The sequence below is a fragment of the Hemitrygon akajei genome, chromosome 7 (genome assembly GCF_048418815.1).
Source record: "Hemitrygon akajei chromosome 7, sHemAka1.3, whole genome shotgun sequence".
Lineage (NCBI taxonomy): Eukaryota > Metazoa > Chordata > Chondrichthyes > Myliobatiformes > Dasyatidae > Hemitrygon > Hemitrygon akajei.
The window spans coordinates 17,032,561-17,056,946 of NC_133130.1; the positions used below are offsets into that span (position 1 = coordinate 17,032,561).

The 24,386-nt window shown below is 43.2% G+C and overlaps 1 protein-coding gene across 5 annotated transcripts in view; it reads right to left on the minus strand.

Annotated features, from left to right (window-relative positions):
• The window catches only part of adgrg6 (adhesion G protein-coupled receptor G6), a 161,718-nt gene that overhangs the window by 99,838 nt on the left and 37,494 nt on the right, over positions 1–24,386 (minus strand). For all 5 annotated transcript variants that reach the window (XM_073050438.1, XM_073050437.1, XM_073050435.1 and 2 more), the window contains 3 exons: positions 18,412–18,512; positions 10,522–10,863; positions 5,611–6,222 (listed from right to left, as the gene is read on the minus strand). In XM_073050438.1, the coding sequence (XP_072906539.1) occupies positions 5,611–6,222; positions 10,522–10,863; positions 18,412–18,511 (1,054 nt within the window). In that variant the 5' untranslated portion in view covers position 18,512. The remainder of the gene's footprint in view (positions 1–5,610; positions 6,223–10,521; positions 10,864–18,411; positions 18,513–24,386) is intronic.

The window sequence follows — 24,386 nt, forward strand, 5'->3', positions numbered from 1 at the left end:
AGAATCATTAAAAGAAAGAAGATGAAATATGAAAGCAAACTAGCAAATAATATCGAAGAGGACAGTAAAAGTTTTTTCAAGCATGTTAAAAATAAAAGAGAAATGAGAGTGGATATAGAACTGCAAGAAAATGAGGCAGGAGAAATAATAACGGGGGACAAGGAGATGGCGGATGAACTAAATGAGTATTTTGCATCAGTCTTCACTGTGGAAGCCACTAACAGTGTGCCAGATGTTTCAGTGTGTGAAGGAAGAGAAGTGGGTGCAGTTACTAATACAAGGAAGAAGGTGCTCAAAAAGCTGAGAAACCTAAGTCACCTGGACCAGATGAACTGCACCCTAGGGTTCTGGAAGAGATAGTGTTAGAGATTGTGGTGGCATTAGAAATGATCTTTCAAAAATTATTGGACTCTGGCATAGTGCCAGGGAAGTGGAAAATTGCAAATGTCACTCCACTCCTTAAGAAAGGAGGAAGGCAGCAGAAAGGAAATCATAGACCAGTTAGCCTGACCTCAGTGGTTGGGAAGATGTTAGAAACAATTGTTAAAAATGAGGCATTGGAGTACATGGAGTACAGGACAAGATAGGACAAAGTCAGCATATTTCCTTCAGGGGAAAATCCTGCCTGACAAACCTATTGGAATTCTTTGAGTAGATTACAAGTAGGATAGATAAAGGAGGTGCAGTGGATGTTGTATATTCGGACTTTCAGAAGGCCTTTACCAAGGTGTGACACATGAGGCTGCTTACCAAGTTAAGAGCCCATGGTATTACAGGAAAGTTAACAACATGGTTAGAGCATTGGCTGATTGGTAGGAGGGAGTGAGTGGGAATAAAAGGATCCTTTCTGGTTGGCTGCCAATGACTAGTGACGTTCCGCAGGGGTCGGTGTTTGGACCACTTCTTTTTTATGCTGTATATACATGATTTAGATGATGAAATAGATGGCTTTGTTGCCAAGTTTGCAAATGATACAAAGATTGGTGAAGGGGCAGGTAATATTGAAGAAACAAGTAGGATGCAGAAGGACTTGGACAGATTAGGAGAATGGACAAGAAAGTGGCAAATGAAATAAAATGTTGGAAAATACATGGTCATGAAGTTTGGTAGTAGATTAAATGTGCAGACAATTTTCTGAACGGGGAAAAATCCAAACATTTGAGATGCGAAGGGACTTGGGCGTCCTTGTGCAGAGCACCCTAAAGGTTAACTTGCAGGTTGAGTCGGTGGTGCGAAGGAAATGGAATATTAGCAATCATTTCAAGAGGTCTGTGTACAGTTTTGGGCTCTTCATCTTAGAAGAGATGTACTGGCATTGGAGAAGGTCCAGAGGAGGTTCACAAGGATGATTCCAGGAATGAAAGGGTTATCATACAAGGAAAGTTTGATGGCTCTGGGTCTGTACCTGGTTGGAATTCAGAAGGATCAGGGGGAATCTCATCGATACCTTTTGAATGTTGAAAGGCCTAGACAGAGTAGATGTGGAAAGGATGTTTCCCATGGTGTGAGAGTCTAGGACAAGAGGGCACAGCCTCAGGATAGAGGGGTACTCTTTCAAAATAGAGATGGCGGAGAAATTTCCTTAGCCAAAGGGTGGTGAAATTGTGGAATTTGTTGCCACGTGCAGCAGTGGAGTCCAGGTCGTTTGGTGTATTTAAAGCAGATTGATAGGTTCTTGGTTGGACATGGCATCAAAGGTTACAGGGAGCAGGCCGGGAACTGGGGTTGAGGAGGAGATAGAAAAAAGGATCAGCCACGATCGAATGGCCGAGCAGACTCGATGGGCCAGATGGCCTAATTCTGCTCCTAAGTCTTATGGTCTTTTCTCATCACACACAAAATGCTAGAGGAACTCAGCAGTTCAGGCTGCATCTACAGAGGGAAACAAACAGTCAATGTTTCAGACTGAGACCCTTCATCAAGACCTGGGCTTTTCTTCCATACTGGTTCTCATTTGAATTTAATTATATTTACGTGTTTTCATTTAGATGTTCTGGAGTCCCTAGGACAGGAATTTGTAACCCATTGAGGACCTATGGATTATTGGAAGTGTTCAACCCAGATGTTAGGGAATTGATTAATGATCAAAATTATGTTTATATTTTCATTTTTTTAACTACCCTGAGCAAAATTCCATGTGAATTCATCAAGTAATGCTTGATAATATTTAAAGCATGTCCCTGAAACACCTTTGTCTGTCCAACTGTGTAAGCAGAAGAACATAGAACAGTATAAAACAGTATAGGCCTTTAGCCCACAATGTTCTGCTGACCTTTTAACCAATTGCAAGATCAATGCGATGGGATAACTTCTGCAGGATTAACAACAGCTTTGTCCAACTGATATAAGAGCCTTGAATGTTCCCTAGTACAAGAGAAACTTTTCATCTCACAGTCTTTGCACCTTATTATTTACCTGCCCTGTACTCTTTCAGTAGCTTTACGCTTCATTCTGCATTTTTATTATTTTCCTTGCTCTAGCTCAATGCACTGTGTAATGATTTGATCTGTATGAACAGCGTGCAAGACAAGCTTTTTACTGTTTCTTGGTACGTTACTTGGGTATGTGCTATGTCAGATGACATAGTTTTTCCATGACCATGATTGTTCTTGGCAAATTTTTCTACAGATACACTTCAGAGATTGTTTGCCTGGCGTCAGTAGTCACAAAACCACGACTTGTGATATGTATCAGCTGCTCATACAACCATCCACACCTGCTCCCGTGGCTTCACGTGACCTTGATCTGGGGACTAAGCAGGTGCAACACCCTGCCCAAGGGTGACATTCAGTCTAGTGGATGGATGGAGTGCCTTACACCTCCTTTGGAAGAGATGTACCTCCACCCCGCCACCCAATATGTTGGTATATGTGACAATAATAAACCATATCCAATACCAATATATTGATATTTAAAATCAACCTGAACAGGTACACGGATACGAAAGACTTAGAGCGATATGGGCCAAACACAGACAAACAAGATTCACTTTCACCTTGTCAGCACGGTCCAGATGGGCTGAAAAGCCTGTTTCTGCGCTGTGTTATTCTATAATTCTTCAACTCAGCTATTAACAGCAGTAAACCACTCTCCTGTTTACAGTGAGGATATGATTGTCCACCAACTATGTGACTTCAGAACCATCAGTGTCGGGGACATCTTCAAAAGGTGGAGCCTCAGGGAGAAACCATCTTTGCTCAAGGACCATCTGGGACATGACCTCTTCTCAATGCTACCATCAGGAAACCTGAAGACTCGCACTCAACATATTAGAAGCAGTTTCTTCCCCTCCCCATTCTCCACTGTATTATAAACTGATAATTATTTATACTGACACTTCTCAATATTGTTTATTTAGTTCCTGCTTTCCCCGCATTATTTATTTATCTATTTGTTTGTTTATTTATTTGCACAATTTGTCTTATTTTGCACATTGATTCTTTGTAGTATTTGATTATGAATAGTTTTTGAGTTCAAGAAGTTACTTTGAAACTTTATAAAACTCTGGTCAGGCCACATCTGGAGAATTGCGTACTGTTCTGTTCACTCCATTATGGAAGAGACGTTGGGGTTTTGGAGAGGGTGCAGAAGAGGCTTACCAGGATGCTGCCCTGTTTAGAGGGCATGCGTTATCACGAGAGGCTAGATAAACCTTTGTTGTTTTCTCTGGAGTGGCAGAGCCTGAGGGGAGATCTGATAGAGGTTTATGAGGATGTAATGTTGAGACTTTATAAAGCACTAGTGAGGCTTCAGTTGGAATATTGTGAGCAGGATTGGGCCCCTTATCTTAGAAAGGATGGTGTTGAAACTGGAGCAGGTTCAATGGAGGTTCAGGAAAATGATTCCAGGATTGAATGGCTTGTCAAATGAAGAACGTTTGATAGCTCTGGGTCCGTGTTCACTAGAATTCAGAAGAATGAGGGGTAACCTAATTGAAACCCATTGAATGGTGAAAGGCTTTGATAGAGTGGATGTGGAGAGGATGTTCCCTATGGTGGGAGAGTCTAAGACTCGTGGACACAGCCTCAGAATAGAGTGGCATACTTCTAGAATGAAGATGAGGAGGAACTTCTTTAGCCAGAAATATGTGGGATCTGTGGAATTCTTTGCAACAGGGTGCTGTAGAAACCAAGTCTTCATGTATATTTAAAGAAGAAGTTGATAGATTCTTGATTGGTGGGCATGAAGGGATACAGGGGACAGACAGGAGACTGGGGCTGAGAGGAAAAATAGATCAGGCATGATGAAATGGTGGAGCAGACTCGACAGGCCAAATAGCCTAATTCTGCTTCCATAATCTTATGGTCTTATAAGGTTATGAGAGGCATAAATGGAGTAGACAGGGAGTATCTGGTTCCCAGGCTTAAAATGTCTAATACCAGAGGGCGTGCATTGAAGGTGAGAGGTAGTAAGTTCAAAAGGGATGTGAGAGGTAAGTGGTGTGATGGAGAGAGTGGTGGATGCCTGGTATGGTGGTAGGGGCAAATGCTTTAGAGGCATTTAGAGTGACATTCAGATAGGCACATGAGTGTGAGGAAGATGGAGAGGCATGGACATTGCTTAGGTAGGAGGAATTACTTTTTGGATGTTTTTGATTTGTTTTTTAGATGGATAGACATAACACTGTGGGCTGAAGGGCCTGTTCCTTGCTGTACTGTTTCTATGATCCGTGTATAGTTTTTCATTGATTCTATTCTATTTCTTTATTTTCCTGTAAATGCCTACAAGAAAAAGAATCTCAAGGTAGTATAAGGTGACAATATACGTATTTTGATAATAATCAATTTACTTTGACTTGGACTTACTTACATACTTAACTAATCCTTCCTGCCTACACCCGAATGGTCTATGAACACAACTTTGTCATTCCCACTTACTTACTCATTTGTAATTTTTATGTCTTCCACTATACTGCTGTCACAAAACAACAAATTTCATGACATACATCAGTGATCGTAAACCTGATCCTGATCCTGAATTGCACAGGCCTGTGATAAAGCACAATGCTTTACAGAACAGGGGACTCGGGTTCAATTCCTGTGAGGAGTTTGTACGTTCTCCCGGTGACCACATGGGTTTCTTCTGGATGCTCCAGTCTCCTCCCACAGTCCAAAGACGTACCAGTTGGTAGGTTAATTGGTCATTGTAAACTGTCCCGTTATTAGGCTAGGGTTAAAATTGGGAGATTGCCTAGCAGCACAGATTGAAGGGCCACAATGGCCTATTAAACACTATATCTTAATGAATGAATTAATAAAATAAAATAATTAATAAACCTGAATCTGAATCATAGTTTCATGACCATCAGAATGTTTCTCTTTCTTGTGAAATAATCATCTTTAACAGTTCCCATCTTCATAGCCCTGCATGGGGCTGCTAACCCAGTTCCCATGGCCTTGTGACATGCAGTTCAGAATGACTGTATCATGTTTTAGTTGATGAAACAGCCATTATTTAAAAATCATCACATCTTATATCTTGCACTATACTGCTGCCACAAAGCAACACAATTCACGGTGTATCTCAGCTGTGATAATAAACCTGATTCTGATTCCAAGAATCAGCAGACAATGCAGAAAGTTAACCCAACCTGACAAACAGCACACTCACCACAACTTAGCTCACTGTCTGCTTCCAACATCGAGGTAGGGATGCTCCAGTCGGAGTTCACCCAGTCCACCACGTTGCCCATTTCTTCACACGGCAAGGTCATCAGCGACGGTCCGGGCATGGTAAAATTCCAGAGGCGGAAGTTGTAGACCTGGCCGGAGAAGGTTGTTCCGCCTTGCTTTGGTGTCAGTGAGAGGGAGCCCTTGCCTGCGATACTTTTTCCCCTGGAATCTGGACAGTCGTTGCGGCGGTATCTGTTACCTGTTTGGGTGATAATGCCACCTGAGGCACCATCCCACGAGATGCACAGTTGTTGCCAACTGTCCGTGAAAGCTTCGCCAGAGAAGTCCCAGGACGAGCTCAACTGGCACTCCACACCGGAGATCACCAGGGCGATGCTGCTCAGTGTGCTGCTGAAGTTAATCAGCACCTGGCTGTCGGCGCCCAGGTACGAGAAGGGAACCCATTTATTCCTTTTGCTTGATGTTTTGGCCTCCATGCACACAGTGAACTGTTCCAGGTCTGGGAACGAGACCAAGGGAGAGACCGAAATATCCTGCTGTTGAGATGACCTCTCCAACACCAGCTTCTGATTCCGCAGTGAGACTGCCACTATATGTTAAAACAAAGAAAGAGGGGAAAACAAGAGGCTTTAGCTTCCCAGAGACAAAAAGTGTGTGTGTAAGAGAGGTGAAGAGCTACAATTGTCCGGAGGAGACCATTCAGACCAAGGAGCCTATACTAACTTTGAAACTACACTAATAAATGATCCCTGCAAATTTCTGGGCACTGGACCTGCATTCTCTGGAGTTTAGAAGAATGAGGGGAAGGGATCTCTTTGAAAGCAATTGACTATTGAGAGGACTAAACAGAGTGGACGTGGAGATGATGTTCCCTATAGTGGAGGAGCTTAAGACCAGAGAGCACAGACTCAGAATAGAAAGGGAATCCATTTAGAACAGAGAAGCGGAGGAATATCTTGAGCTAGAGAGTGGTGAACCTATAGGATTCATTACCACAGACGGTTGTGGAAGCCAAGTCATTGGGTATATTTAAAGTAGAGGTTGATAGGCGCTAGATTAGCTAGGTTACGGGGAGTAGGCAGGAAAATGGGTTTGAGACAGATGATGAATCAGCCATGATATAAAGTCATTGGACCATAGGAGAATGAGAGGTAATCTTACAGAGGGGCATAGATAGGGTGAATGCACATTGTCTTTTTACTCAAGTTGAGGAAACAGGAATACAAAAGCCTTTTTTTTCCCAGCATGAGGGTATAATGGGGGGGGGGGGGTGGGGAGACAAAGTTAAGTGTTTTTAATACAGAAAGCGGTGGATGTCTGGAATGCTCTGCCAGGGGTGGGAGTAGAGATAGATACATTGAAGAAATTCTTAGATAGGCACAGGAATGATAGAAAATAGAGGGTTATGTAGGAGGGAAGGGCTAGATTGTTCTTAGAGTAAGCTAAAATATCTACACAATATCATGGGCAGAAGGGCCTGTACAGTGTTGTAATGCACTATGTCTATGTTCCAAATGGTATAGGCTTAACGTGTGAGGGGAGAGACTCAGTGGAGTGACAGGGGTCAATTTTTTCACCCAGAGGGTTGTCAGTATATGGAATGAGCTGCCAGAGGCAGTGGCTGAGGTACGAACCTGAACAGGTAAGGGTAAGAAATACTTTGAGCTATACAGACAAATGCAGCCAAATGGGACCAGCGTTGGTCAGCTTGGACCAGTTGGGTCAACGTTCCAGTATCTGTGCTGTGTGACTCTATGAGACCTGATTTATTTCCCTGCTGGGACTTTGTCATTCAAACCACTCCCTTGGAGTGTGTTCCAGATCACGGGCAGCTCACATTGGCCACGTGACTGGGTGGCCAAGGAACTCTGGGATAGGGGTCCATCTTGCCCATTGGGGCAGTGAGAAGATGGAGCAGTTTGCCCACTCCTTCTTCTTGGAAACCCTCCATGCACAATATACTGTACATAAGGAAAGTAGTGCACCCAAATGTTGGGTGTTTAAGCCTTGCCTCATGAGCAATGAGCAGTAGGGCCATGGTGCCTGAGGTAACATGCTTCTCCATCCAAGTCCACTTCACATGCTTCTCCTCCCCATCCCTCAACAAGCGTGCAGGTAGAATTTATGAGAATGCTGCCAGGACTCATATTAGGAGTACATAGTTTAAATGGTTTTGGCATGGACTAGATGGGCTGAAGGGCCTGTTTCTGTGCTGTACTTTTCCACGACTCTGTGACTCTACGACAGTATAAGACATTGGTGAGCTCTAATTTGGTGTATCGTGTGCAGTCATCTATCTGCAGGAAAGGTACCAATAAGATTGAAAGAGTGCAGAGAAAATTTACAAGGATCTTTCTGGGAATTGAGGACTTGAGCTATGGGGGAAGGTTGAATAGGCTAGGAATTTATTTGTTCCCTGGAGAGTGGGAGAATGAGGGGAGACTTGATGGAGGTGTTCAAAATTATGAGGGGTATATACAGTAGATAGATTAAAATGCAAGTGCACATTTTTGACTGAGGTTGGATGAGACTAGAGCTCGAGGTCATGGGTTAAGGCTGTAAGGTCTAATGTTGAAGGGGAACCTTCTTCACTCAGAAGGTGGTGAAAGTGTGAAACAGGCTGCCAGCCGAAGTGGTGGATGCAGATTCAGTTGGAACATTTAGGAGAAGATTGGATAAATACATCGATGGCAGGGGATTGGAGGACTGTGGTCCAGCAGCAGTTCATTGGGACTGGGCAGAATAACAGTTCAGACGAACTAGATGAGCCAAATGGCCTGTTTCTGTACTGCAGTGCTCTATGACAAGAGGGGCTGAGCTATATATTCCTTGAAGGCATGGGAAACTGAGAGGTGACCTTATTTATTCTTTATTCATTTTATTTATTTAGCTTTTCCAGCCCTTTGAGTTGCACCGCCCATATAGCCGCCAAAAGCCCTGATTTAACACTAATATAATTTACAATGACCAGTTAACCTACCTGTTTGGACTGCGGGAGGAAACCGGAGCACCCAAAGGAAACCCACGCAGTCCACCTGGAGGACTTTCAGAGACTCTGCAAAGGTTACTGGGATTGAACTTTGAACGCCAATGCCCTGAGCTGTAATAGCATTGTGCTAACACTGCACTACCATGTCATCTAGAAATGTATGGTCATTGATGTGTAGGTACTTCTCAGGCCTCAGTGTAGTACATGTACAGTACATGCCTATGACAATAACTCGGTTTTTATTTTGGCAAAGTTGGTAGCTACAAGTCGGTTCAACAGGAACCACACTTCAAAAGCACCCCTATTACTTGTCAGGATGCACAAAATGCTGAAAGAACTCAATGGGTCAGGCAGCATCTATGGAGGAAAACTTCCTCAGGATAAAAATACCTTGAAAAAGCTTCCCATTAAGCCAGCAAAATGGAGACAAAAGAGGGATGCTGGTGAAGGTTTTTTTTTTAACCAACCCTGTGCTCACTGGATTCTGCCCCCTCCCTTTCCAGTCCTGATGAAGGGTCTTGACCAGAAATGTTGACAGTTTAACCCCTCCATAGATGCTGCCTGACCTTCTGAGTTCCTCCAGCATTTTGTATGTGCTGCTCAAGATTTCCAGCATCTCTTGTGTCTCTGTTACTTGTTGAGTGGTTTTAGAAACCCAACAAGTCAGAAAGCAAATCCAGACATTTTTTGAAGCCAAGGTGGCAATATTCTACACTAAGAGCTGGAGGAACTCAGTAGGTCATGCAGTCTCAATAGCGGGGACTGAACAGCAGGTATTTTGAGCTGAGACCCTTCATCAGGTCTCAGTCAAAGAGCAACACAGCAGCAGATGTCACTGAGGGAGGGAAAGCAGTGAGAAAGGGTCTGCCGGACTCCTGTCGGAGAGAGTGGGGAAGCTTCGTCAGGTTAGGCACACCTCAAAGAGACTGCACAGACCTCATGAAGTTCCATGGCCCGAAACATTGACCGTTCATTTCCCTCCATAGATGCTGCCTGACCTGCTGAGTTCCACCAGCAGCTATACGCACAAAATGCCGGAGGGACTCTGCAAGTCAAGCAGCATCTATGGAGGATAAACAGCCAACGTTTCATGCCGAAACCCTTCAACAGGACTCTGTCCCTTTGTGAAGGCTCTTGGAAAGGAAGTAGGCTGAAGCCAGAGTAAGAATATTGGGGGGAGGGAGGGGTAAGGGGAAGGAGTACAAGCTGGCAGGTGATAGGTGAGACCAGGTCAGGAGGAAGGTGGGTGGGTAGGGGAAGAGGGATGAAGCAAAAATCTGGGAGGTAATAGGTGGACAAGATTTTCATTGTTTGTTCCTCTTCCCTTCTCTCTTTTTCAGTTCCCCATTTGACTTACCTCTTACCCCTTCCTTTCACTCCACCTGTCTATCATTTCCTTCTGATGGCCCTCCTCCCCTTTCTCCCAAAGTCCACTCTCCTCTCCTATCAGATTCCTTCTTCTTCAGCTCCTTACCTTCTCAACCTATCACCTCCCAGCTTCTTACTTCATAAACCCTTCCCACCCACCCAACTTAACCCTCACCTGGCTTCACTTATCACCTTCTAACTTGTACTTCTCCCTCCCCCCACCCCTCACTCCTCTTATTCTGGTTTCTTCCCAATTCCCTTCCAGTCCTGATGAAGGGTCTCTGCCCAAAATATTTACTGTTTATTCCCCTCCATAGATGCTGCCTGACCTACAGAGTTCTTTCAGCATCTGCAGAGTCCTTTGCGTTTATGAGTTCCTCCAGCAATTTTTGTGTGTGTTGCTTAAGATTTCCAGCATCTACAGAATATCTTGTGTCATGGTAATACTTCAGAAAGCAAGGGTGTGATTCAGCATCTTTCATCACATACCTTGTGCACTTCATCGCATACCTTCTGCACTTCAGTACGTACCTCGTCTGTATGTCGCCGTGAAGCCACGCTTTTGGATGCTAAAGTCAGTCTTGAATTCGACAATCATTTCATTCTTTGTAGAGTTCAACGTGTGACCTTTAGCCGTGACTCCACAAAATTTTAGCTTTTCTGCCCCAGTCTTGATCTCGACAAAGTCATACGGGCATCCTTGGGCCTCCTCTAAGTCGAAGTCTTGGAAAGTCAGCTGTATGATAAATCCAGTCGGGGCGAGGATAGTCCACTTACACGCTAAGTTTGGGTCATAGATTTTGGGGTAACATGGGGATGAGAACTGACCCGAGAGGCCAGTTAGAGTTTCTAAGCAGTCTGAGCAACTCAACACTGCCAAATGTCAAAAGAAAGAGAGAAACGAATCATGGCATTTCGGCTTATTAACTCAACCTTGTTAAACACTTTGTGACATACAGTATATGTTGGAGAGAATCCCAGCAGAGGGAGGAGAGAGGAAGCTTTGCCAGGCTGCAGCACCATGCATCTCGTCAGTACTCTCCGAAGCAGAGATTGTTTAGAGAGTCAGGTCACGTACGGCACAGTATTGGAACGTCAGCAGCTACGGTCTCTGAGAACCCCAGCACCCAAAATGTTCATGGCCCCCTTCCCCAATGCCATTGACTGGTGCTGGGATCATACCCCACTGAGTCCAGATCAGACTGAGGGGTTAATTGCCACTCAAGTGACAGGGGAGTTGACAGACTTTATAAACCCATTGGACAGGAAGAAACATCTCAGCCATAGTTCAGTTAGGTATGGTCAATTATGTTCTTCTCATCAAGTCTTTAGAAACATTATCTGGATAAAAATCCGTAACAGTCAATCCTTTTCACAAACTGACTCCAGTTCTACCACAAGACTCAAAGACAGCTTCTATTCCACTGCTAGGAGACAGTCCCTTATGACGATAAGACGGACTCTTCACCTCAATGAACCTTAATATGACCTTAAACCATTGTCTGCTTGCTCTGCTCTTTCACTGTTACTGTAACCCTCTATTCCACATTCTGGGTATCCTTTTTACCTCACTGCTCTGTGGTAATGAAATGATCCGTATGGCCGGCAAGCAAAACAAAGTTTTCCTCTGTACCTCAAGGCAATACTAAACCAATAACAATTATCAGTCTTCTCCACCCTGGCAAAAAGGACTGTGTGCACTCACACACAAAAATGCTGGAGGAGCTCAGCTGGTCAGGCGGCGTCTATGGAATAAATAAACCGTCAGCGTCACTGGCCGAGAATCCTGAAGAAGGGTCTCAGCCCGAAACATTGACTGTTTATTGATTTCTACTTCCATAGATGCTGTCTGCCCTGCTGAGTTCCTCCAGCATTTTGTGTGTGTTTCTCTGGGTTTCTGACATCTGCAGACTTTCTCATGTTTGTGTGTGCATTCACCCTGGTCTCTTGTCCTCAAAATCTACCTCGTTTGGCCTTGCAGCTATGGTCTAGTGGCACTGGAATTTCTCGGAAACTGTGACGCCATATTCTTCATTCTGTTATTATTTACCTATGTACTACCACATTACGATCTAGCTCATTTACCTACACCGCATTTTTACACTTTACTCTGAATTGCTATTGTTTTACCTTATTCTACCTCAATTTGGGACATGTCTGTCCTAGCATGTGAAGTCATCTCCAGCGGGCTGGCCGGTTGAGATCTACAGTGAGATCCAACGGCCAGGAAGGCAATACTGCAACAGTCCGTGGAGAGAGGGGGACATGACAAGGTGCAGAAGACATCATGGTCATCCCTTACAACCAAGGAACACCCCAGTTTGTGGAGACTTCTGAGGTCGAGAGAGTGGAATTGCCCCAGTGCAATGGCTTTTCCACTTTAAAAACTCTCCCGCACAGGTTTCCTGTCATCATCGGACACGGACAACCATGACCTCAATACATGGTGTAGTGATTTAAACTGTATAAACAGTATGCAAGACAAGTTTTTCACTGTGGCTCAGTAGATTGGACAATAATAAAACAATTTATTATCAACCTCCTCTGCCCTGGGAAAAAAGGCTGCGTGAATTCACCCTAAACTCTTGACCTCAAATTCTACACCTTTATGGCTTCGTGCCTCATTGTCTATCTGCACTGCAACTTCTCTGCAACTGTAACATCTGCATTCTGTTACTGTTTTCCCTTGTACTGCCTCGACGCATGGAATTGATTAGTATGGACGACAGTCAGGTTTTACACTGGATCCCTATGCACAAATCAATATAAAACAATTTATCAACATTTCAATTATCCCTCTTTCCAAATTCCTCAATGACTACCTCCATCCTATTTCCTCATGACTCATGAGCCTCTGAAATCTGCATTCCTGGAACGAGGCACTCCCTGTGTTTCCGAGTTATCTGCATTCCACCTCAAACTTCCCGACAGAATTTTTAATTGCGAGTAAGCTGATCCAGTAGTCTCTCTGCAAGGTGACGAGTTTGAGCAAATGGGTGTTATTTGCAGGAAATACCCTTAGGGCATTGCAAATGGTGGGATGGGTGTACCTGGACTGGGGTCCTTCCATTGCTTTGGGGACTCGGCCCCACAATGAGGAGTGTCAAGGTAAGTGGGCAGCTGCCCTCCATTCCAAAGCATTTTCCAGTAGGCTTGAGGTCTTAGGTGGCACTGGAATCTCAGAAAATTCATTAATGAGCCTAACCAAAGGCACCCATTGCATCAATATGTTGGGCTCTGGGTGTCAACATCTACAAAGGACTATCCTGGGCCCGACATATTGACATAATTGCAAAAGTCGGCAGGAAGTGGATTATATTTCATTAGCAGTTCATGGAGATTTGGAATGTCACCAAAGACTTTAGCAAATTTCCACAGATGTACTGTGGAGTGGTTGCATCACTGTCTGGTATGGAGGGGCCACTACACAGGATTAAATAAAATCTGCAAAACAACTGTAAACTCCGCGAACTCCGTCATGGGCGCTAGCCTCCCCACCATCAAGGACATCTTCAAAAGGCGATGCTACAAAAAATGCAGCGTCCATCATGAAAGGCCCCCACCATCCAGTCCTTTTTCTTGTGACTCTCATCAGGGAGGACAGCAGAAGCCTGAAGATGCACATTCAATGCCTTAGGAATAGTTTCTCTACTTCCACCATCAGATTTCTGAATTGTTTATGAACACTATCTTACTATTTGGCTGTTCTTTTGCGTAGAAACATAGAAAACCTACAGCACAATTCAGGTCCTTTGGCCCACAAAGCTGTGCCGAACATGTCCTTACCTTAGAAATTACCCAGGCTTACCCACAGCTCTCGATTTTTCTAAGCTCAATGTATCCATCCAGGAGTCTCTTTCCGCCTCCACCACCACTGCTGGCAGCCCATTCCACACACTCACCACTCTCTGCATAAAAACTTACCCCTGACATCTGCTCTGTACCTACTTCCAAGCACCTTTAAACTATGCCCTCTCATGCTAGCCATTTAAGTCCTAGGGAAAAGCCTCTGACTATCCACACGATCAATACCTCTCATTATCTTGTACACCTCTATCAAGTCACCTCTCATCCTCCGTCGCTCCAAGGAGAAAAAGCCAAGTTCTCTCAACCTATTCTCATAAGGCATGCTCTCCAATCCAGGCAACATCCTCTGCACCCTTTCCATGGTTTCCATGTCCTTCCTGTAGTGAGGCAACCAGAACTGAGCACAGTACTCCAAGTGGGATCTGAACAGGGTCCTATGCAGCTGCAACATTACCTCTCGGCTCTTAAGTTCAATCCCACGATTGATGAAGGCCAATGCACCATATGCCTTCTTAACCACAGAGTCACTTTATTATATACTGTAATCATATTGTAATTTATAGTTATTTTTATGAATTGCACTGTTCTGCTGCCGCAAAACCACAAATTTCACGACATATGTCACTGATAATAACTAGAATTTCCTGGCCTCTGTCTGTAAGAATCACATAGCCGCTTTTAAACACCGGAGTTTGTGCTGTCTGCTCAGTCAGGTACAACTGAGCTTGAGTCCGGTTGTTGTAGTGGTCAAACGCCCAAGGCTGTGACCGGGTGACCAGATTAGGTGAAACAAGGAAAGGAGGCTGCAGTTTTAGCAATAGTCAGGCAAAGAAAGGAACACTGCAGAGAGAGCCAGCGCTGTGCAGAACAATTAGTTAATTAGTTACTTTTGAACATTTGCTGGTGATTAAAGCTGACCAATGGACAAAGCAATTTACTAATTATTTTGTTTTTGTCCATCTTCATTTACAAGAAGTACTGCAAGATAAAAAGTAGCATCCATCATCAAGGACCCCCACCATCCAGGCCCTGCTCTCTTCTCACTGCCGCCATCAGGAGGTACAGGAGCCTTAGGTCCCACACCACCAAGTTCAGGAACAGTCATTACCACTCAATCATGAGGCACCTACACACTCACTGAGCTGAATCAACAACCTATACGCTCACTTTCGAGGACTCTGAAATTCAGTATTGCCTATTTACTTCTATTTATCTATTTTGTATGATTTTCCCTCTGTTCACAGTGGATGTTTGTCAGTCTTTGTTTTAAGTATAATTTTTCATAAATTGAATTGTATTTCAAGCTTCAAAGTAAATTTTATAATCAAAGTATATACATGTTGCCATATACAACTCCGAGATTCATTTTCTTGCAGGCATATGCACAGCAACCCAATAGAATAATAACCACAACATTGTGGGCCGAAGGGCCTGTAATGTGTTGTACTATTCTATAACAGAATCAATGAAAGACCACACCAACTATATTTCATTTTCCTGTAAAAGCATGCAAGAAAATGAATCCCAAGTAGTAGTGCGATCACTGGAGTTGAGTATGATGTTCTCCTACGGTGGTTTTCCCTCAATGGAGAACACCTGTGCATGACTTTGATCAGCGTGGGGAGGCTGATGCACGGGCAGCCACCACAGGGTCCCTGACAGATCGAGGTCAGGGTCTCAAAGGCATGGAATGCAAGAGGACCAGGGACCCACCGCTGCTGCAGCTTCCTGCACGAAATGCTGTTGTACAACAGCAGCACCCATCATCCAAGATACTCAACACCCAGGCCAAGCTCTTTTCTCATTGCTACCATCGTGGGGGAAGTACAGGAGCTTGCAGACACACACTTCTTCCACTCCACCATCAGATTTCTCAATGGACATTGAAACAACCCATGAATATAAACCGACTAGTTTTGTTCTCTATTTGCATTACATATTTAATTTAATATTATATATATGTAATATATCACTTGCTGTAATTTATAGTCTTTGTTGTTTTGCCCGGCAAAACAACAAATTTCATAGAAATTTCGGTGATATTAAATCTCTCTGTCTACATGAGACATTTGGTCGAGTATCTTTCAGCAGGCTGAAAGAAGATTAGGACAAGGAACTACCAAGTGATAAAGATAAGTGTGCAGGACTGATATTAGAGTCGCACCATGATATAAAACGTGAGCGAGAGCCATAAATGCAACCAGATTTGCTGTTCAGGGAGCCCATTTTAAAATATGCACATATGTTAGTTTGCCGATTAGTCATTATATTTAAAGAGCAGTTGCCAGCAAGAAAAGCAGTGGAATAAACTGGTAGCAACGCAAGCAGAAAAGCAGAGAAGGTTTTAACTGAAAATCAGACTACACAAGGTCAACACACATTGCAAATAATAACAATACCACAATAATTTCTAATGCTTTATGATCTGCTGTTGTTGGCAATGGTGATCCACACAGTGTTTAGAAATTCCTCCGTCCAGTTGTTTTTCCACGGGCATTGATCCACAAATCAGACGGACAGCCAGAAACTTATTCCTTGGGCGGAAACGGCTAACACAAGGGGGCATAATTTTAAGGAGATTATAGGGAAGGACATCAGAGGTATGTTTTTACAGAGAGAGGTGGATGCGTGAAAGCCCTGACTGGGGTCATGAGCAGAGGCAGATACTTGAGGGGCATTTCTTAGATAGGCACATGGATGATAGGAAAATGGAGGGCCATGGGGGGGGGGGGGCAAGGGTTGGATTGATTTTAGAGTAGGTAAAAGGTCAGCACAACCCCGTGTGCCGAAAGGCCTGTACTGTGTTTTAATATTCTATGTTGTAGGGGTTAACCCATCTGTAATCAATTTAAAATTATATTTTATTTTATTTTATTTATTTATTGAGATGCAAAGTGGAACAAGTCCTTCTGGCCCCTCGAGTCGTTCCGCCCAGCAATCCCCTGATTTAACCCTAGCCAAATCAAAGGACAATTTAAAATGACCAGTTAGCCTACCAACCAGTATGTCTTTGGACTGTGGGAGGAATCTGGAGCACCCAGAGGAAACCCACTTGATCACAGGGAGGATGTACAAATACCATGCAGAAGTGGGTCAACTGTACTGTAAAGCATAGTGCTAACCACTACACCAGCATGCCTCCCACCTTAAGGCGGTGTGGTCTCCCTGTGGTCACCTTGCTTCCGGATACTTGCTTCACTTAGAGACGCGGGACAGCACGGTAACAGGCCCCTTACGGCCCAACATGCCTACATTCCCCAGTGACCAATTAACCTACTGCAGCCGCACCACCTCCGCCCCTGGCTCTCCTTCTCTGCCACCTGCCCCACACCCCTCCCAGGGCACTCCACCCTCGCCATTCCCAACATCCTTTGTTCCCAGCAGTTTTATAAAAAATCGGCCTCTGCTCCACATTGACAAGCACAGTAAAAGTCTTAGGCACCATAGCTATATGTACCTAGGTCTTTTGTACAGTACTGTAGCAAAGCTTCTGACATGGTCCCACAGGGTAGGACAGTCAGTATCATTCAGGTGTTATTACACCTTTTTTGGACATCATCCTTGTAAATGTGAATGTAGAATTTTCTAATGAAGATCGTGGAAAATAATGTTACAATGTGCAATATATCAAGTCTGGTCTTTGTAGTATAATTGGTCTGTTCATCTCTTAGGGCACTTTAGGACAAGAGGACACGACTTCAGGATTGAAGGACGTCCTTTTTAGAACTGGACGTCCTTTTAGTCAGAGGGTGATAAATCTATGGAATTTGTTACCATCAGATGCTGTGGAGGCCAAGTCATTGGGTGTATTTAAGGCAGAGATAGATAGATTCTTGATTAGCTAGGGCATCAAAGGGTATGGGGTGAAAGCAGTGGAGTGGGAATGACTGGAAGAATTGGATCAGCCCATGATTGAATGGCAGAGCAGACTCGATGGGCCAAATGGCGTACTTCTGCTCCTATATCTTATGGTCTTATGGACTAAGTTCTGTTCGTCTTGACTCTCTGTAGTGGTCGCTGTGGAAGAACTGTCATTTTAATATATTCAGCTTAATCGGTGCAATGGATGTATCAAATAATTATGAGTATAGACAATGTTAATGCAAATAGGCTTTCTCCACTGAGGTTGGGTAAGGGTCATGGGTTAAAGGTGAAAGGTGAAATATTTAAGGGGAACCTGAGGGGGAGCTTCTTCACTCAGAAGTGGGTTGAGTGTGGGAAGGGCTGCCAGCAGAAGTGGCAGATGTAGGTTCGACATCAACATTTCAGAGAAGCTTGGATAAATACATGGATGGGAGGGGTACAGATGGAGTGCAGAGGTGTTGGTCCAACAACTATGCAGATGAATATTTCAGCATGTGCTGTTTTGTACTATGACTCCAGGACAGTGGAATGTCATCAAAGCACTGGAAATAATCACTCTCTAACATTACCAACCACAACAGGTCTTGGGACTTTAACAGAAAAAAATAAAGATGTAAATTAAATATTTAAAAATCATAAAAGCATTAAAATAAAGATTTGGCATAATAAATAAAGTTGAGTAACATTAATGAAGCAATTAAAACTGAGATTGTTTATTTTCTGTCTGTTTGGGTGAAGACAGGTGCTTACCTGTGGGGCCAAGACAGCTCACGACAACAGTCAGACAGCAGAGAGATCGCCAGAAGCTCCCTCCTCGGCAGATACGCCACAGCCTAGCTTGGCGGGACATCCTACAGCACACAATTAAAACACAAGCGACATACAGAAACAATTTGTCAGTAGAATGATCTGTTGGCATTCCAAAGGGGAGGTGACGTTCACATTTGCAGTCAAATATTCCGCTCACCCACTCGTTCTGAGCATAACTACATAGCTCAGCCAACAAGTTGTTAACACTGCTGACTTTGGAGGAATTCTTTCTGTTATTTCAGCTGAGATCCTTGTTATGTTACCTTGCAACTACAAAGCTAATTCAACCCGAGGTATCTACACTCAATGGACACTTTATTAGCTACCTTCTGTACCCAATAAAGTAGCCACAGAGAGCATGCTCATGGTCTTCTGCTGATGTAGCCCATCCACTTTAAGGTTCAACATGTTGTGCATTCGGAGATTCTCTTCTGCACACCACTGTTGTAATGCATGGTTACTTGAGTTACTGTCGCCTTCCTGTCAGCTTGAACCAGTCTGGCCATTCTCCTCTGACCTCTCTCATTAGTAAGGCACAGAACTGCCCCTTACCTCTCACTGGATGTTCTTTGTTTCTCGCACCATTCTCTGTAAACTCTAGAGGCTGCCGTGTGAAAATCCCGGGAGATCAGCAGTTTCTGAGATACTCAAACCACCCCATCTGGCACCAACAATCATTCAATGATCAAAGTCACTTAGACCACATTTCTTTCCCATTACATGTTTACATTACAATGTTTGATCTGAACCTTTTGATCAAGTCTGCGTGCTTTTATGCATTGAGTTGCTGCCACATGATTGGCTGATTAGATATCTGCATTAACGAGCACGTGTACAAGTGTACCTAATAAAGCGGTCATTGAGTGCATTTTGTGACATTTGTTGTTTCACAGTGCAATACATAATATGTACAATAAATCACAGTAACAAATATATATTAATAAAATTAAATAATTAGTACAAAAAAGAATAGAAACAGTGTTTATGGGTTCATTATCCATTCAGAAATTTGTTGGTAGATGGGAACAAGCTGTTCATAAAATGCTGAATGTGTGACTTCAGGCTCCTGCACCTCTTCGCTGATGGTAGTAATGAGAAGAAGGAATGTCCTTCCTGGGTGGTGTGCAAAGTGCTAAAGAACAAACTTTGGGGAGAAGTCTTCACGTTAGCCCATTTATCTGGCAAGCTCTTGAACCAGAGGGGCTAACTTCACTCAACTTTACTTGCTCCATCACTGCAATGTTCCCAGAACAAATGGACTCGCTATCATCCCATGTACTTGATACATATTGCTTATTTATTATTATTATTATTATTATTATTATTATTATTATTATTATTATTATTATTATTATTATTATTATTATTATTATTATTATTATTATTATTATTATTATTATTATTATTATTTGTTATTATTACTATTTCTTTGTGAATTTGCCCAGTCTGTTGACTTTTGTTCACTATTTGAATGCCCAAGTTGGTGTGGTCTTTCATTGATTCTGTTATGGTTATAATTCTATGGATTTATTTAGTATTGAGAAAATGGATTTCAGGGCTGTATATGGTGATAATTACACACTTTGATAATAAATTTACTTTGAACTTTGAATCTTGAAACATGGGTAAATGGGACCAACGTAGATGGGATTTACTAAGCTGGGTGGCAGTGTGACATGTGATAAGGATGTTAGGAGAATTCAGGGTGACTTGGATAGGCTGGGAGAGTGGGCAGATACTTGGCAGATGACGTTTAATGTGAATAAGTGTGAGGTTATCCACTTTGGGAGTAAGAACAGGAAGGCAGATTATTATCTGAATGGTGTAGAGTTAGGTAAGGGAGAAATACAAAGAGATCTAGGAGTCCTTGTTCATGAGTCACTGAAGGTGAATGAGCAAGTGCAGCAGACAGTGAAGGCTAATGGAATGTTGGCCTTTATTACAAAGGGAATTGAGTACAAGAGCAAGGAAATCCTTTTGCATTTGTACAGGGCCCTGATGAGACCACACCTGGAGTATTGTGTACAGTTTTGGTCTCCAGGGTTAAGGAAGGACATCCTGGCTGTAGAGGAAGTGCAGCATAGATTCACAAGGTTAATTCCTGGGATGTCCGGACTGTCTTACGCAGAGAGGTTAGAGAGACTGGGCTTGTACACGCTGGAATTAAGGAGATTGAGAGGGGATCTAATTGCAACATATAAGATTATTAAGGGATTGGACAAGATAGAGGCAGGAAATATGTTCCAGATGCTGGGAGAGTCCAGTACCAGAGGGCATGGTTTAAGAATAAGGGGTAGGTCATTTAGGACAGAGTTAAGGAAAAACTTCTTCTCCCAGAGAGTTGTGGGGGTGTGGAATGCACTGCCTCAGAAGGCAGTGGAGGCCAATTCTCTGGATGCTTTCAAGAAGGAGCTAGATAGGTATCTTATGGATAGGGGAATCAAGGGATATGGGGACAAAGCAGGAACCGGGTATTGATAGTAGATGATCAGCCATGATCTCAGAATGGTGGTACAGGCTCGAAGGGCCGAATGGTCTACTTCTGCACCTATTGTCTATTGTCTATTCTTAGTTGGCATGGCATAAATGGGCCAAAGGTCCCACTTCTATGCTGTATGATGCCCTGACTAACATTAGAGCAATTATTTGGGTCAATTGACCTGTTCTTGAAATGTAATATTGCTCCATATTTCTCAAAACACGAGACCTCTACTCTGAGCAGAGAGTATCAATTATTCCACAGAATGAATGATCTTTTGAAGGTCCTTTCAGACTCTGCCTTCACCTCTATCTGGTTTCCCCTCAGCCTGTTCTGCTCCAAGGAAAACACAGCCAGCCTATCTCGTCTCTCCACATGCCAGAAACACTCCATCCTGGTGAATCTCACCTGTACACTCTACAGTGCATTCAACGCAATCAACCCATGCTGTCATCAGGCAGGAAGTACAGGAGATTTAGGTCCCACACCACCAGGTTTGAGAACAGTAACTACCCCACAACCATCAGACTCCTGAACTGGTATGAATAACTTCCTTCACTTCTAAACCGATTCTATGAACTGGAGATCATTATCATGGACACTTTGCAACTCCTGTTCTTAGTATCATATTTATTTGCATAATTTTTCACTCCTTGTCTGTTTATGTATAGTTCGTCATAAAGTTCAATTGTATTTCATTTTTCCATTTAAATGTCTGCAAGGAAATGAATCTCAACATAGAATATTGTAAAATACATGTATAGTACTGTTCAAAAGACTTGGGCATACATTAGTAACGAGGGTGCCTAAGACTTTTGCACTGTACAGTAGTAATTTTATGCATTGCACTGTTGCACAAAAAACAAATTTCATGACATTTCTGAGAGATGGTAAACTTGATTCTGATATGGGTCTCTATTGTGGATTGAGAGTGGGAAGGGGGCAGGGAGAAGGGAATCATGGTTGGGAAAAGGGAGAAAGGAGCAGGAAGCACCAGGGGGACATTCTGTAATGATCAATAAACAAATTGATTGGAATCAAATGACCTTGTCCGGTGTCTCAGTGCTGGGTGTGCCTGCACCCGCGCTACCCCCTGCCTCTTGCATTCCTTCTCTGCCACCTGTTCTGCACCCCTCCTGTGGCGCTCCAGCCTCACCATTCCCAACATCCTTTGCTCCCGCTAGATTTACAAACTCGCTCTCTGCTCCACGTTGACAAATACAAAGATGTTCAAAGTTCAATATTCAAAGTAAATTTATTATCAAAGTGGAGTTCTGTGCAAAAGTATTAGACACCCTAGCTATAAATATGTGCCTAATATTTTAGCACAGTACACTACTATGATAAAAAAATTACTTTGAATATTGAACTTTGAACACCTTTCCTACAATGGAGTGACCAGGACTGCACACAATACTCCAGATGTAGCCTAAATAATGGTTCATAACTCTAGATCTCAGTCTCCCTTCTCTTATGTCTCATGTCCCAGCCTATCAGACAAGTATGGAGGCACGAGAGTGCGGATGCTGGAATCTGGAGCAACACATGAAGGAACTGGAGGAACGCTGGAACTCTGAGTCAGGCAGCATCTATGAAGTGAAACGGACATTCGATGTTTCAGGCTGAGAAACTTCATATGTATCTCCCAGATCAGGGGTTCCCAACCTGGGGTCCATGGCATAAAAAAGGTTGGGAACCCCTGTCATAGAAGAGTGAGCGGGGATCTTATTGAAACCTAACGAATTTCAAAAGGCTTAGATAGAGTGAACTTGGAGAGTCTAGGACCAGGGTGGACATCCCTTCGGAACAGGGATGAGGAGGAACTCCTTTAGCCAGAGGGTGGTGAATCTGTAGAATTCATTGCCACAGACAGCTGTGGAGGCCAAGTCATTGGGTATATTTAAGCTGAAGATTGATTGGTTCTTGATTAGTAAGGGTGTCAAATGTAACAGGGAGAAGGCAGGGTAATGGGGTTGAATGAGAAAATAAATCAGCCATAAGCAAATAATGAAACAGACTTGATGGTCTGAAGGACCTAATTCTGCTCCTTTAAGTCTTACAGATTAAGCTCCAGTACCACAGTCTTCAGGGATGATTGGACAGATATACTCTGTTCTGTAGGACCAATGTGGTGATCATGGAACACACATTACTGTACTAACATCAGCTCCTATTACTATTACCCCATTCCACAGAATTTTCTGACACAATCCCTCAAGTGATGCAGATCCAGAGAACTTGCATCAGGTACTTACAATGATTAAACGATGTTTACACTTAAGAGAAAATGATCACAAATATGCAAATAATATAAACTGCATGCGAAACCAATGTTGCGCAGTTTCAATATTATTCACCGATCAGATTGTCATCCGCCTCCTCAGAAAGTTCAAAGTCTCAAAGTAAATTTATTATCAAAGTACATATATTCAACCCTGAGATTCATTATTTTGCAGGCATTCACAGTAAATACAAGAAACACAATGAAGTCAGGACAATGTGTAAAAGACAATTTCTGCAAATGTGAAATGAGAAAAAGAAAAACAGAATTTAAATAAGAAATAAATAAGCAAAAAAATATCAAGAACCTGAGGCGAAGAGTCCTTGAAATTGAGTCCATAGGTTATGGGGCAGTTAAGTGATGAGGTGAGTGAAGGTGAGTGAGATTGCCCCTCTGGTTCAAGAGCCTGACGATTGAGGGGCAAGGATATTAATAGGCACAAAAATCTCAGCACAGGGAAAAAATGCCTGGGGGAGTTTCCATTGGATGCTATTTCCTTAACAAAACTTTTCATTTAATTCCTTAATTTAAATAAAACATTAATGCCACACCATATTGCTGGAGGCTTCATTCACTGTCTGTTCAGATTTTACTTGATCACTTTTGCATACTGGGGAACAAATCCAGGCAGAACTGCCCAACATAAAGTACACAAAGTCAGAGGAGGAGGATGAAGCCACTCAGCACCTCAAGCCTCTCCCCCCTACCGCACATCAAATGTAATCACGACATCTCTGCTGGAGATACGTTTCCACCAAAGGAGATGTAAGACCATAAGATATAGGAGCAGATTAAAACACCTGGCCCATCGAGTCTCCTCAACCATTCCATTACAGTGCTCTTTCCCTCCGCTAGCCTGCATGTCACCCTTAGGCAAGGTGTAGCACCTGCTTAGTCCTCCTGATCAAGGTCACGTGGGATCTGGTGGCGGGTGGTCGTATGAGCAGCTGGTGCATATCACAAGTCCTGGTTATGTGACCACTGACGCCTGACAATCTCTGGAGAGTTTTGATAATGGCTGGGTTCACCCATCTTGTAAAGACTCTGCCCAGGATAAGGCAATGGCAAACCACTTCTGTAGAAAAATTTGCCAAGAACCATCATGGTCATGGAAAGACCACGATTGCCATGTCATATGACATGGCACATAATGAT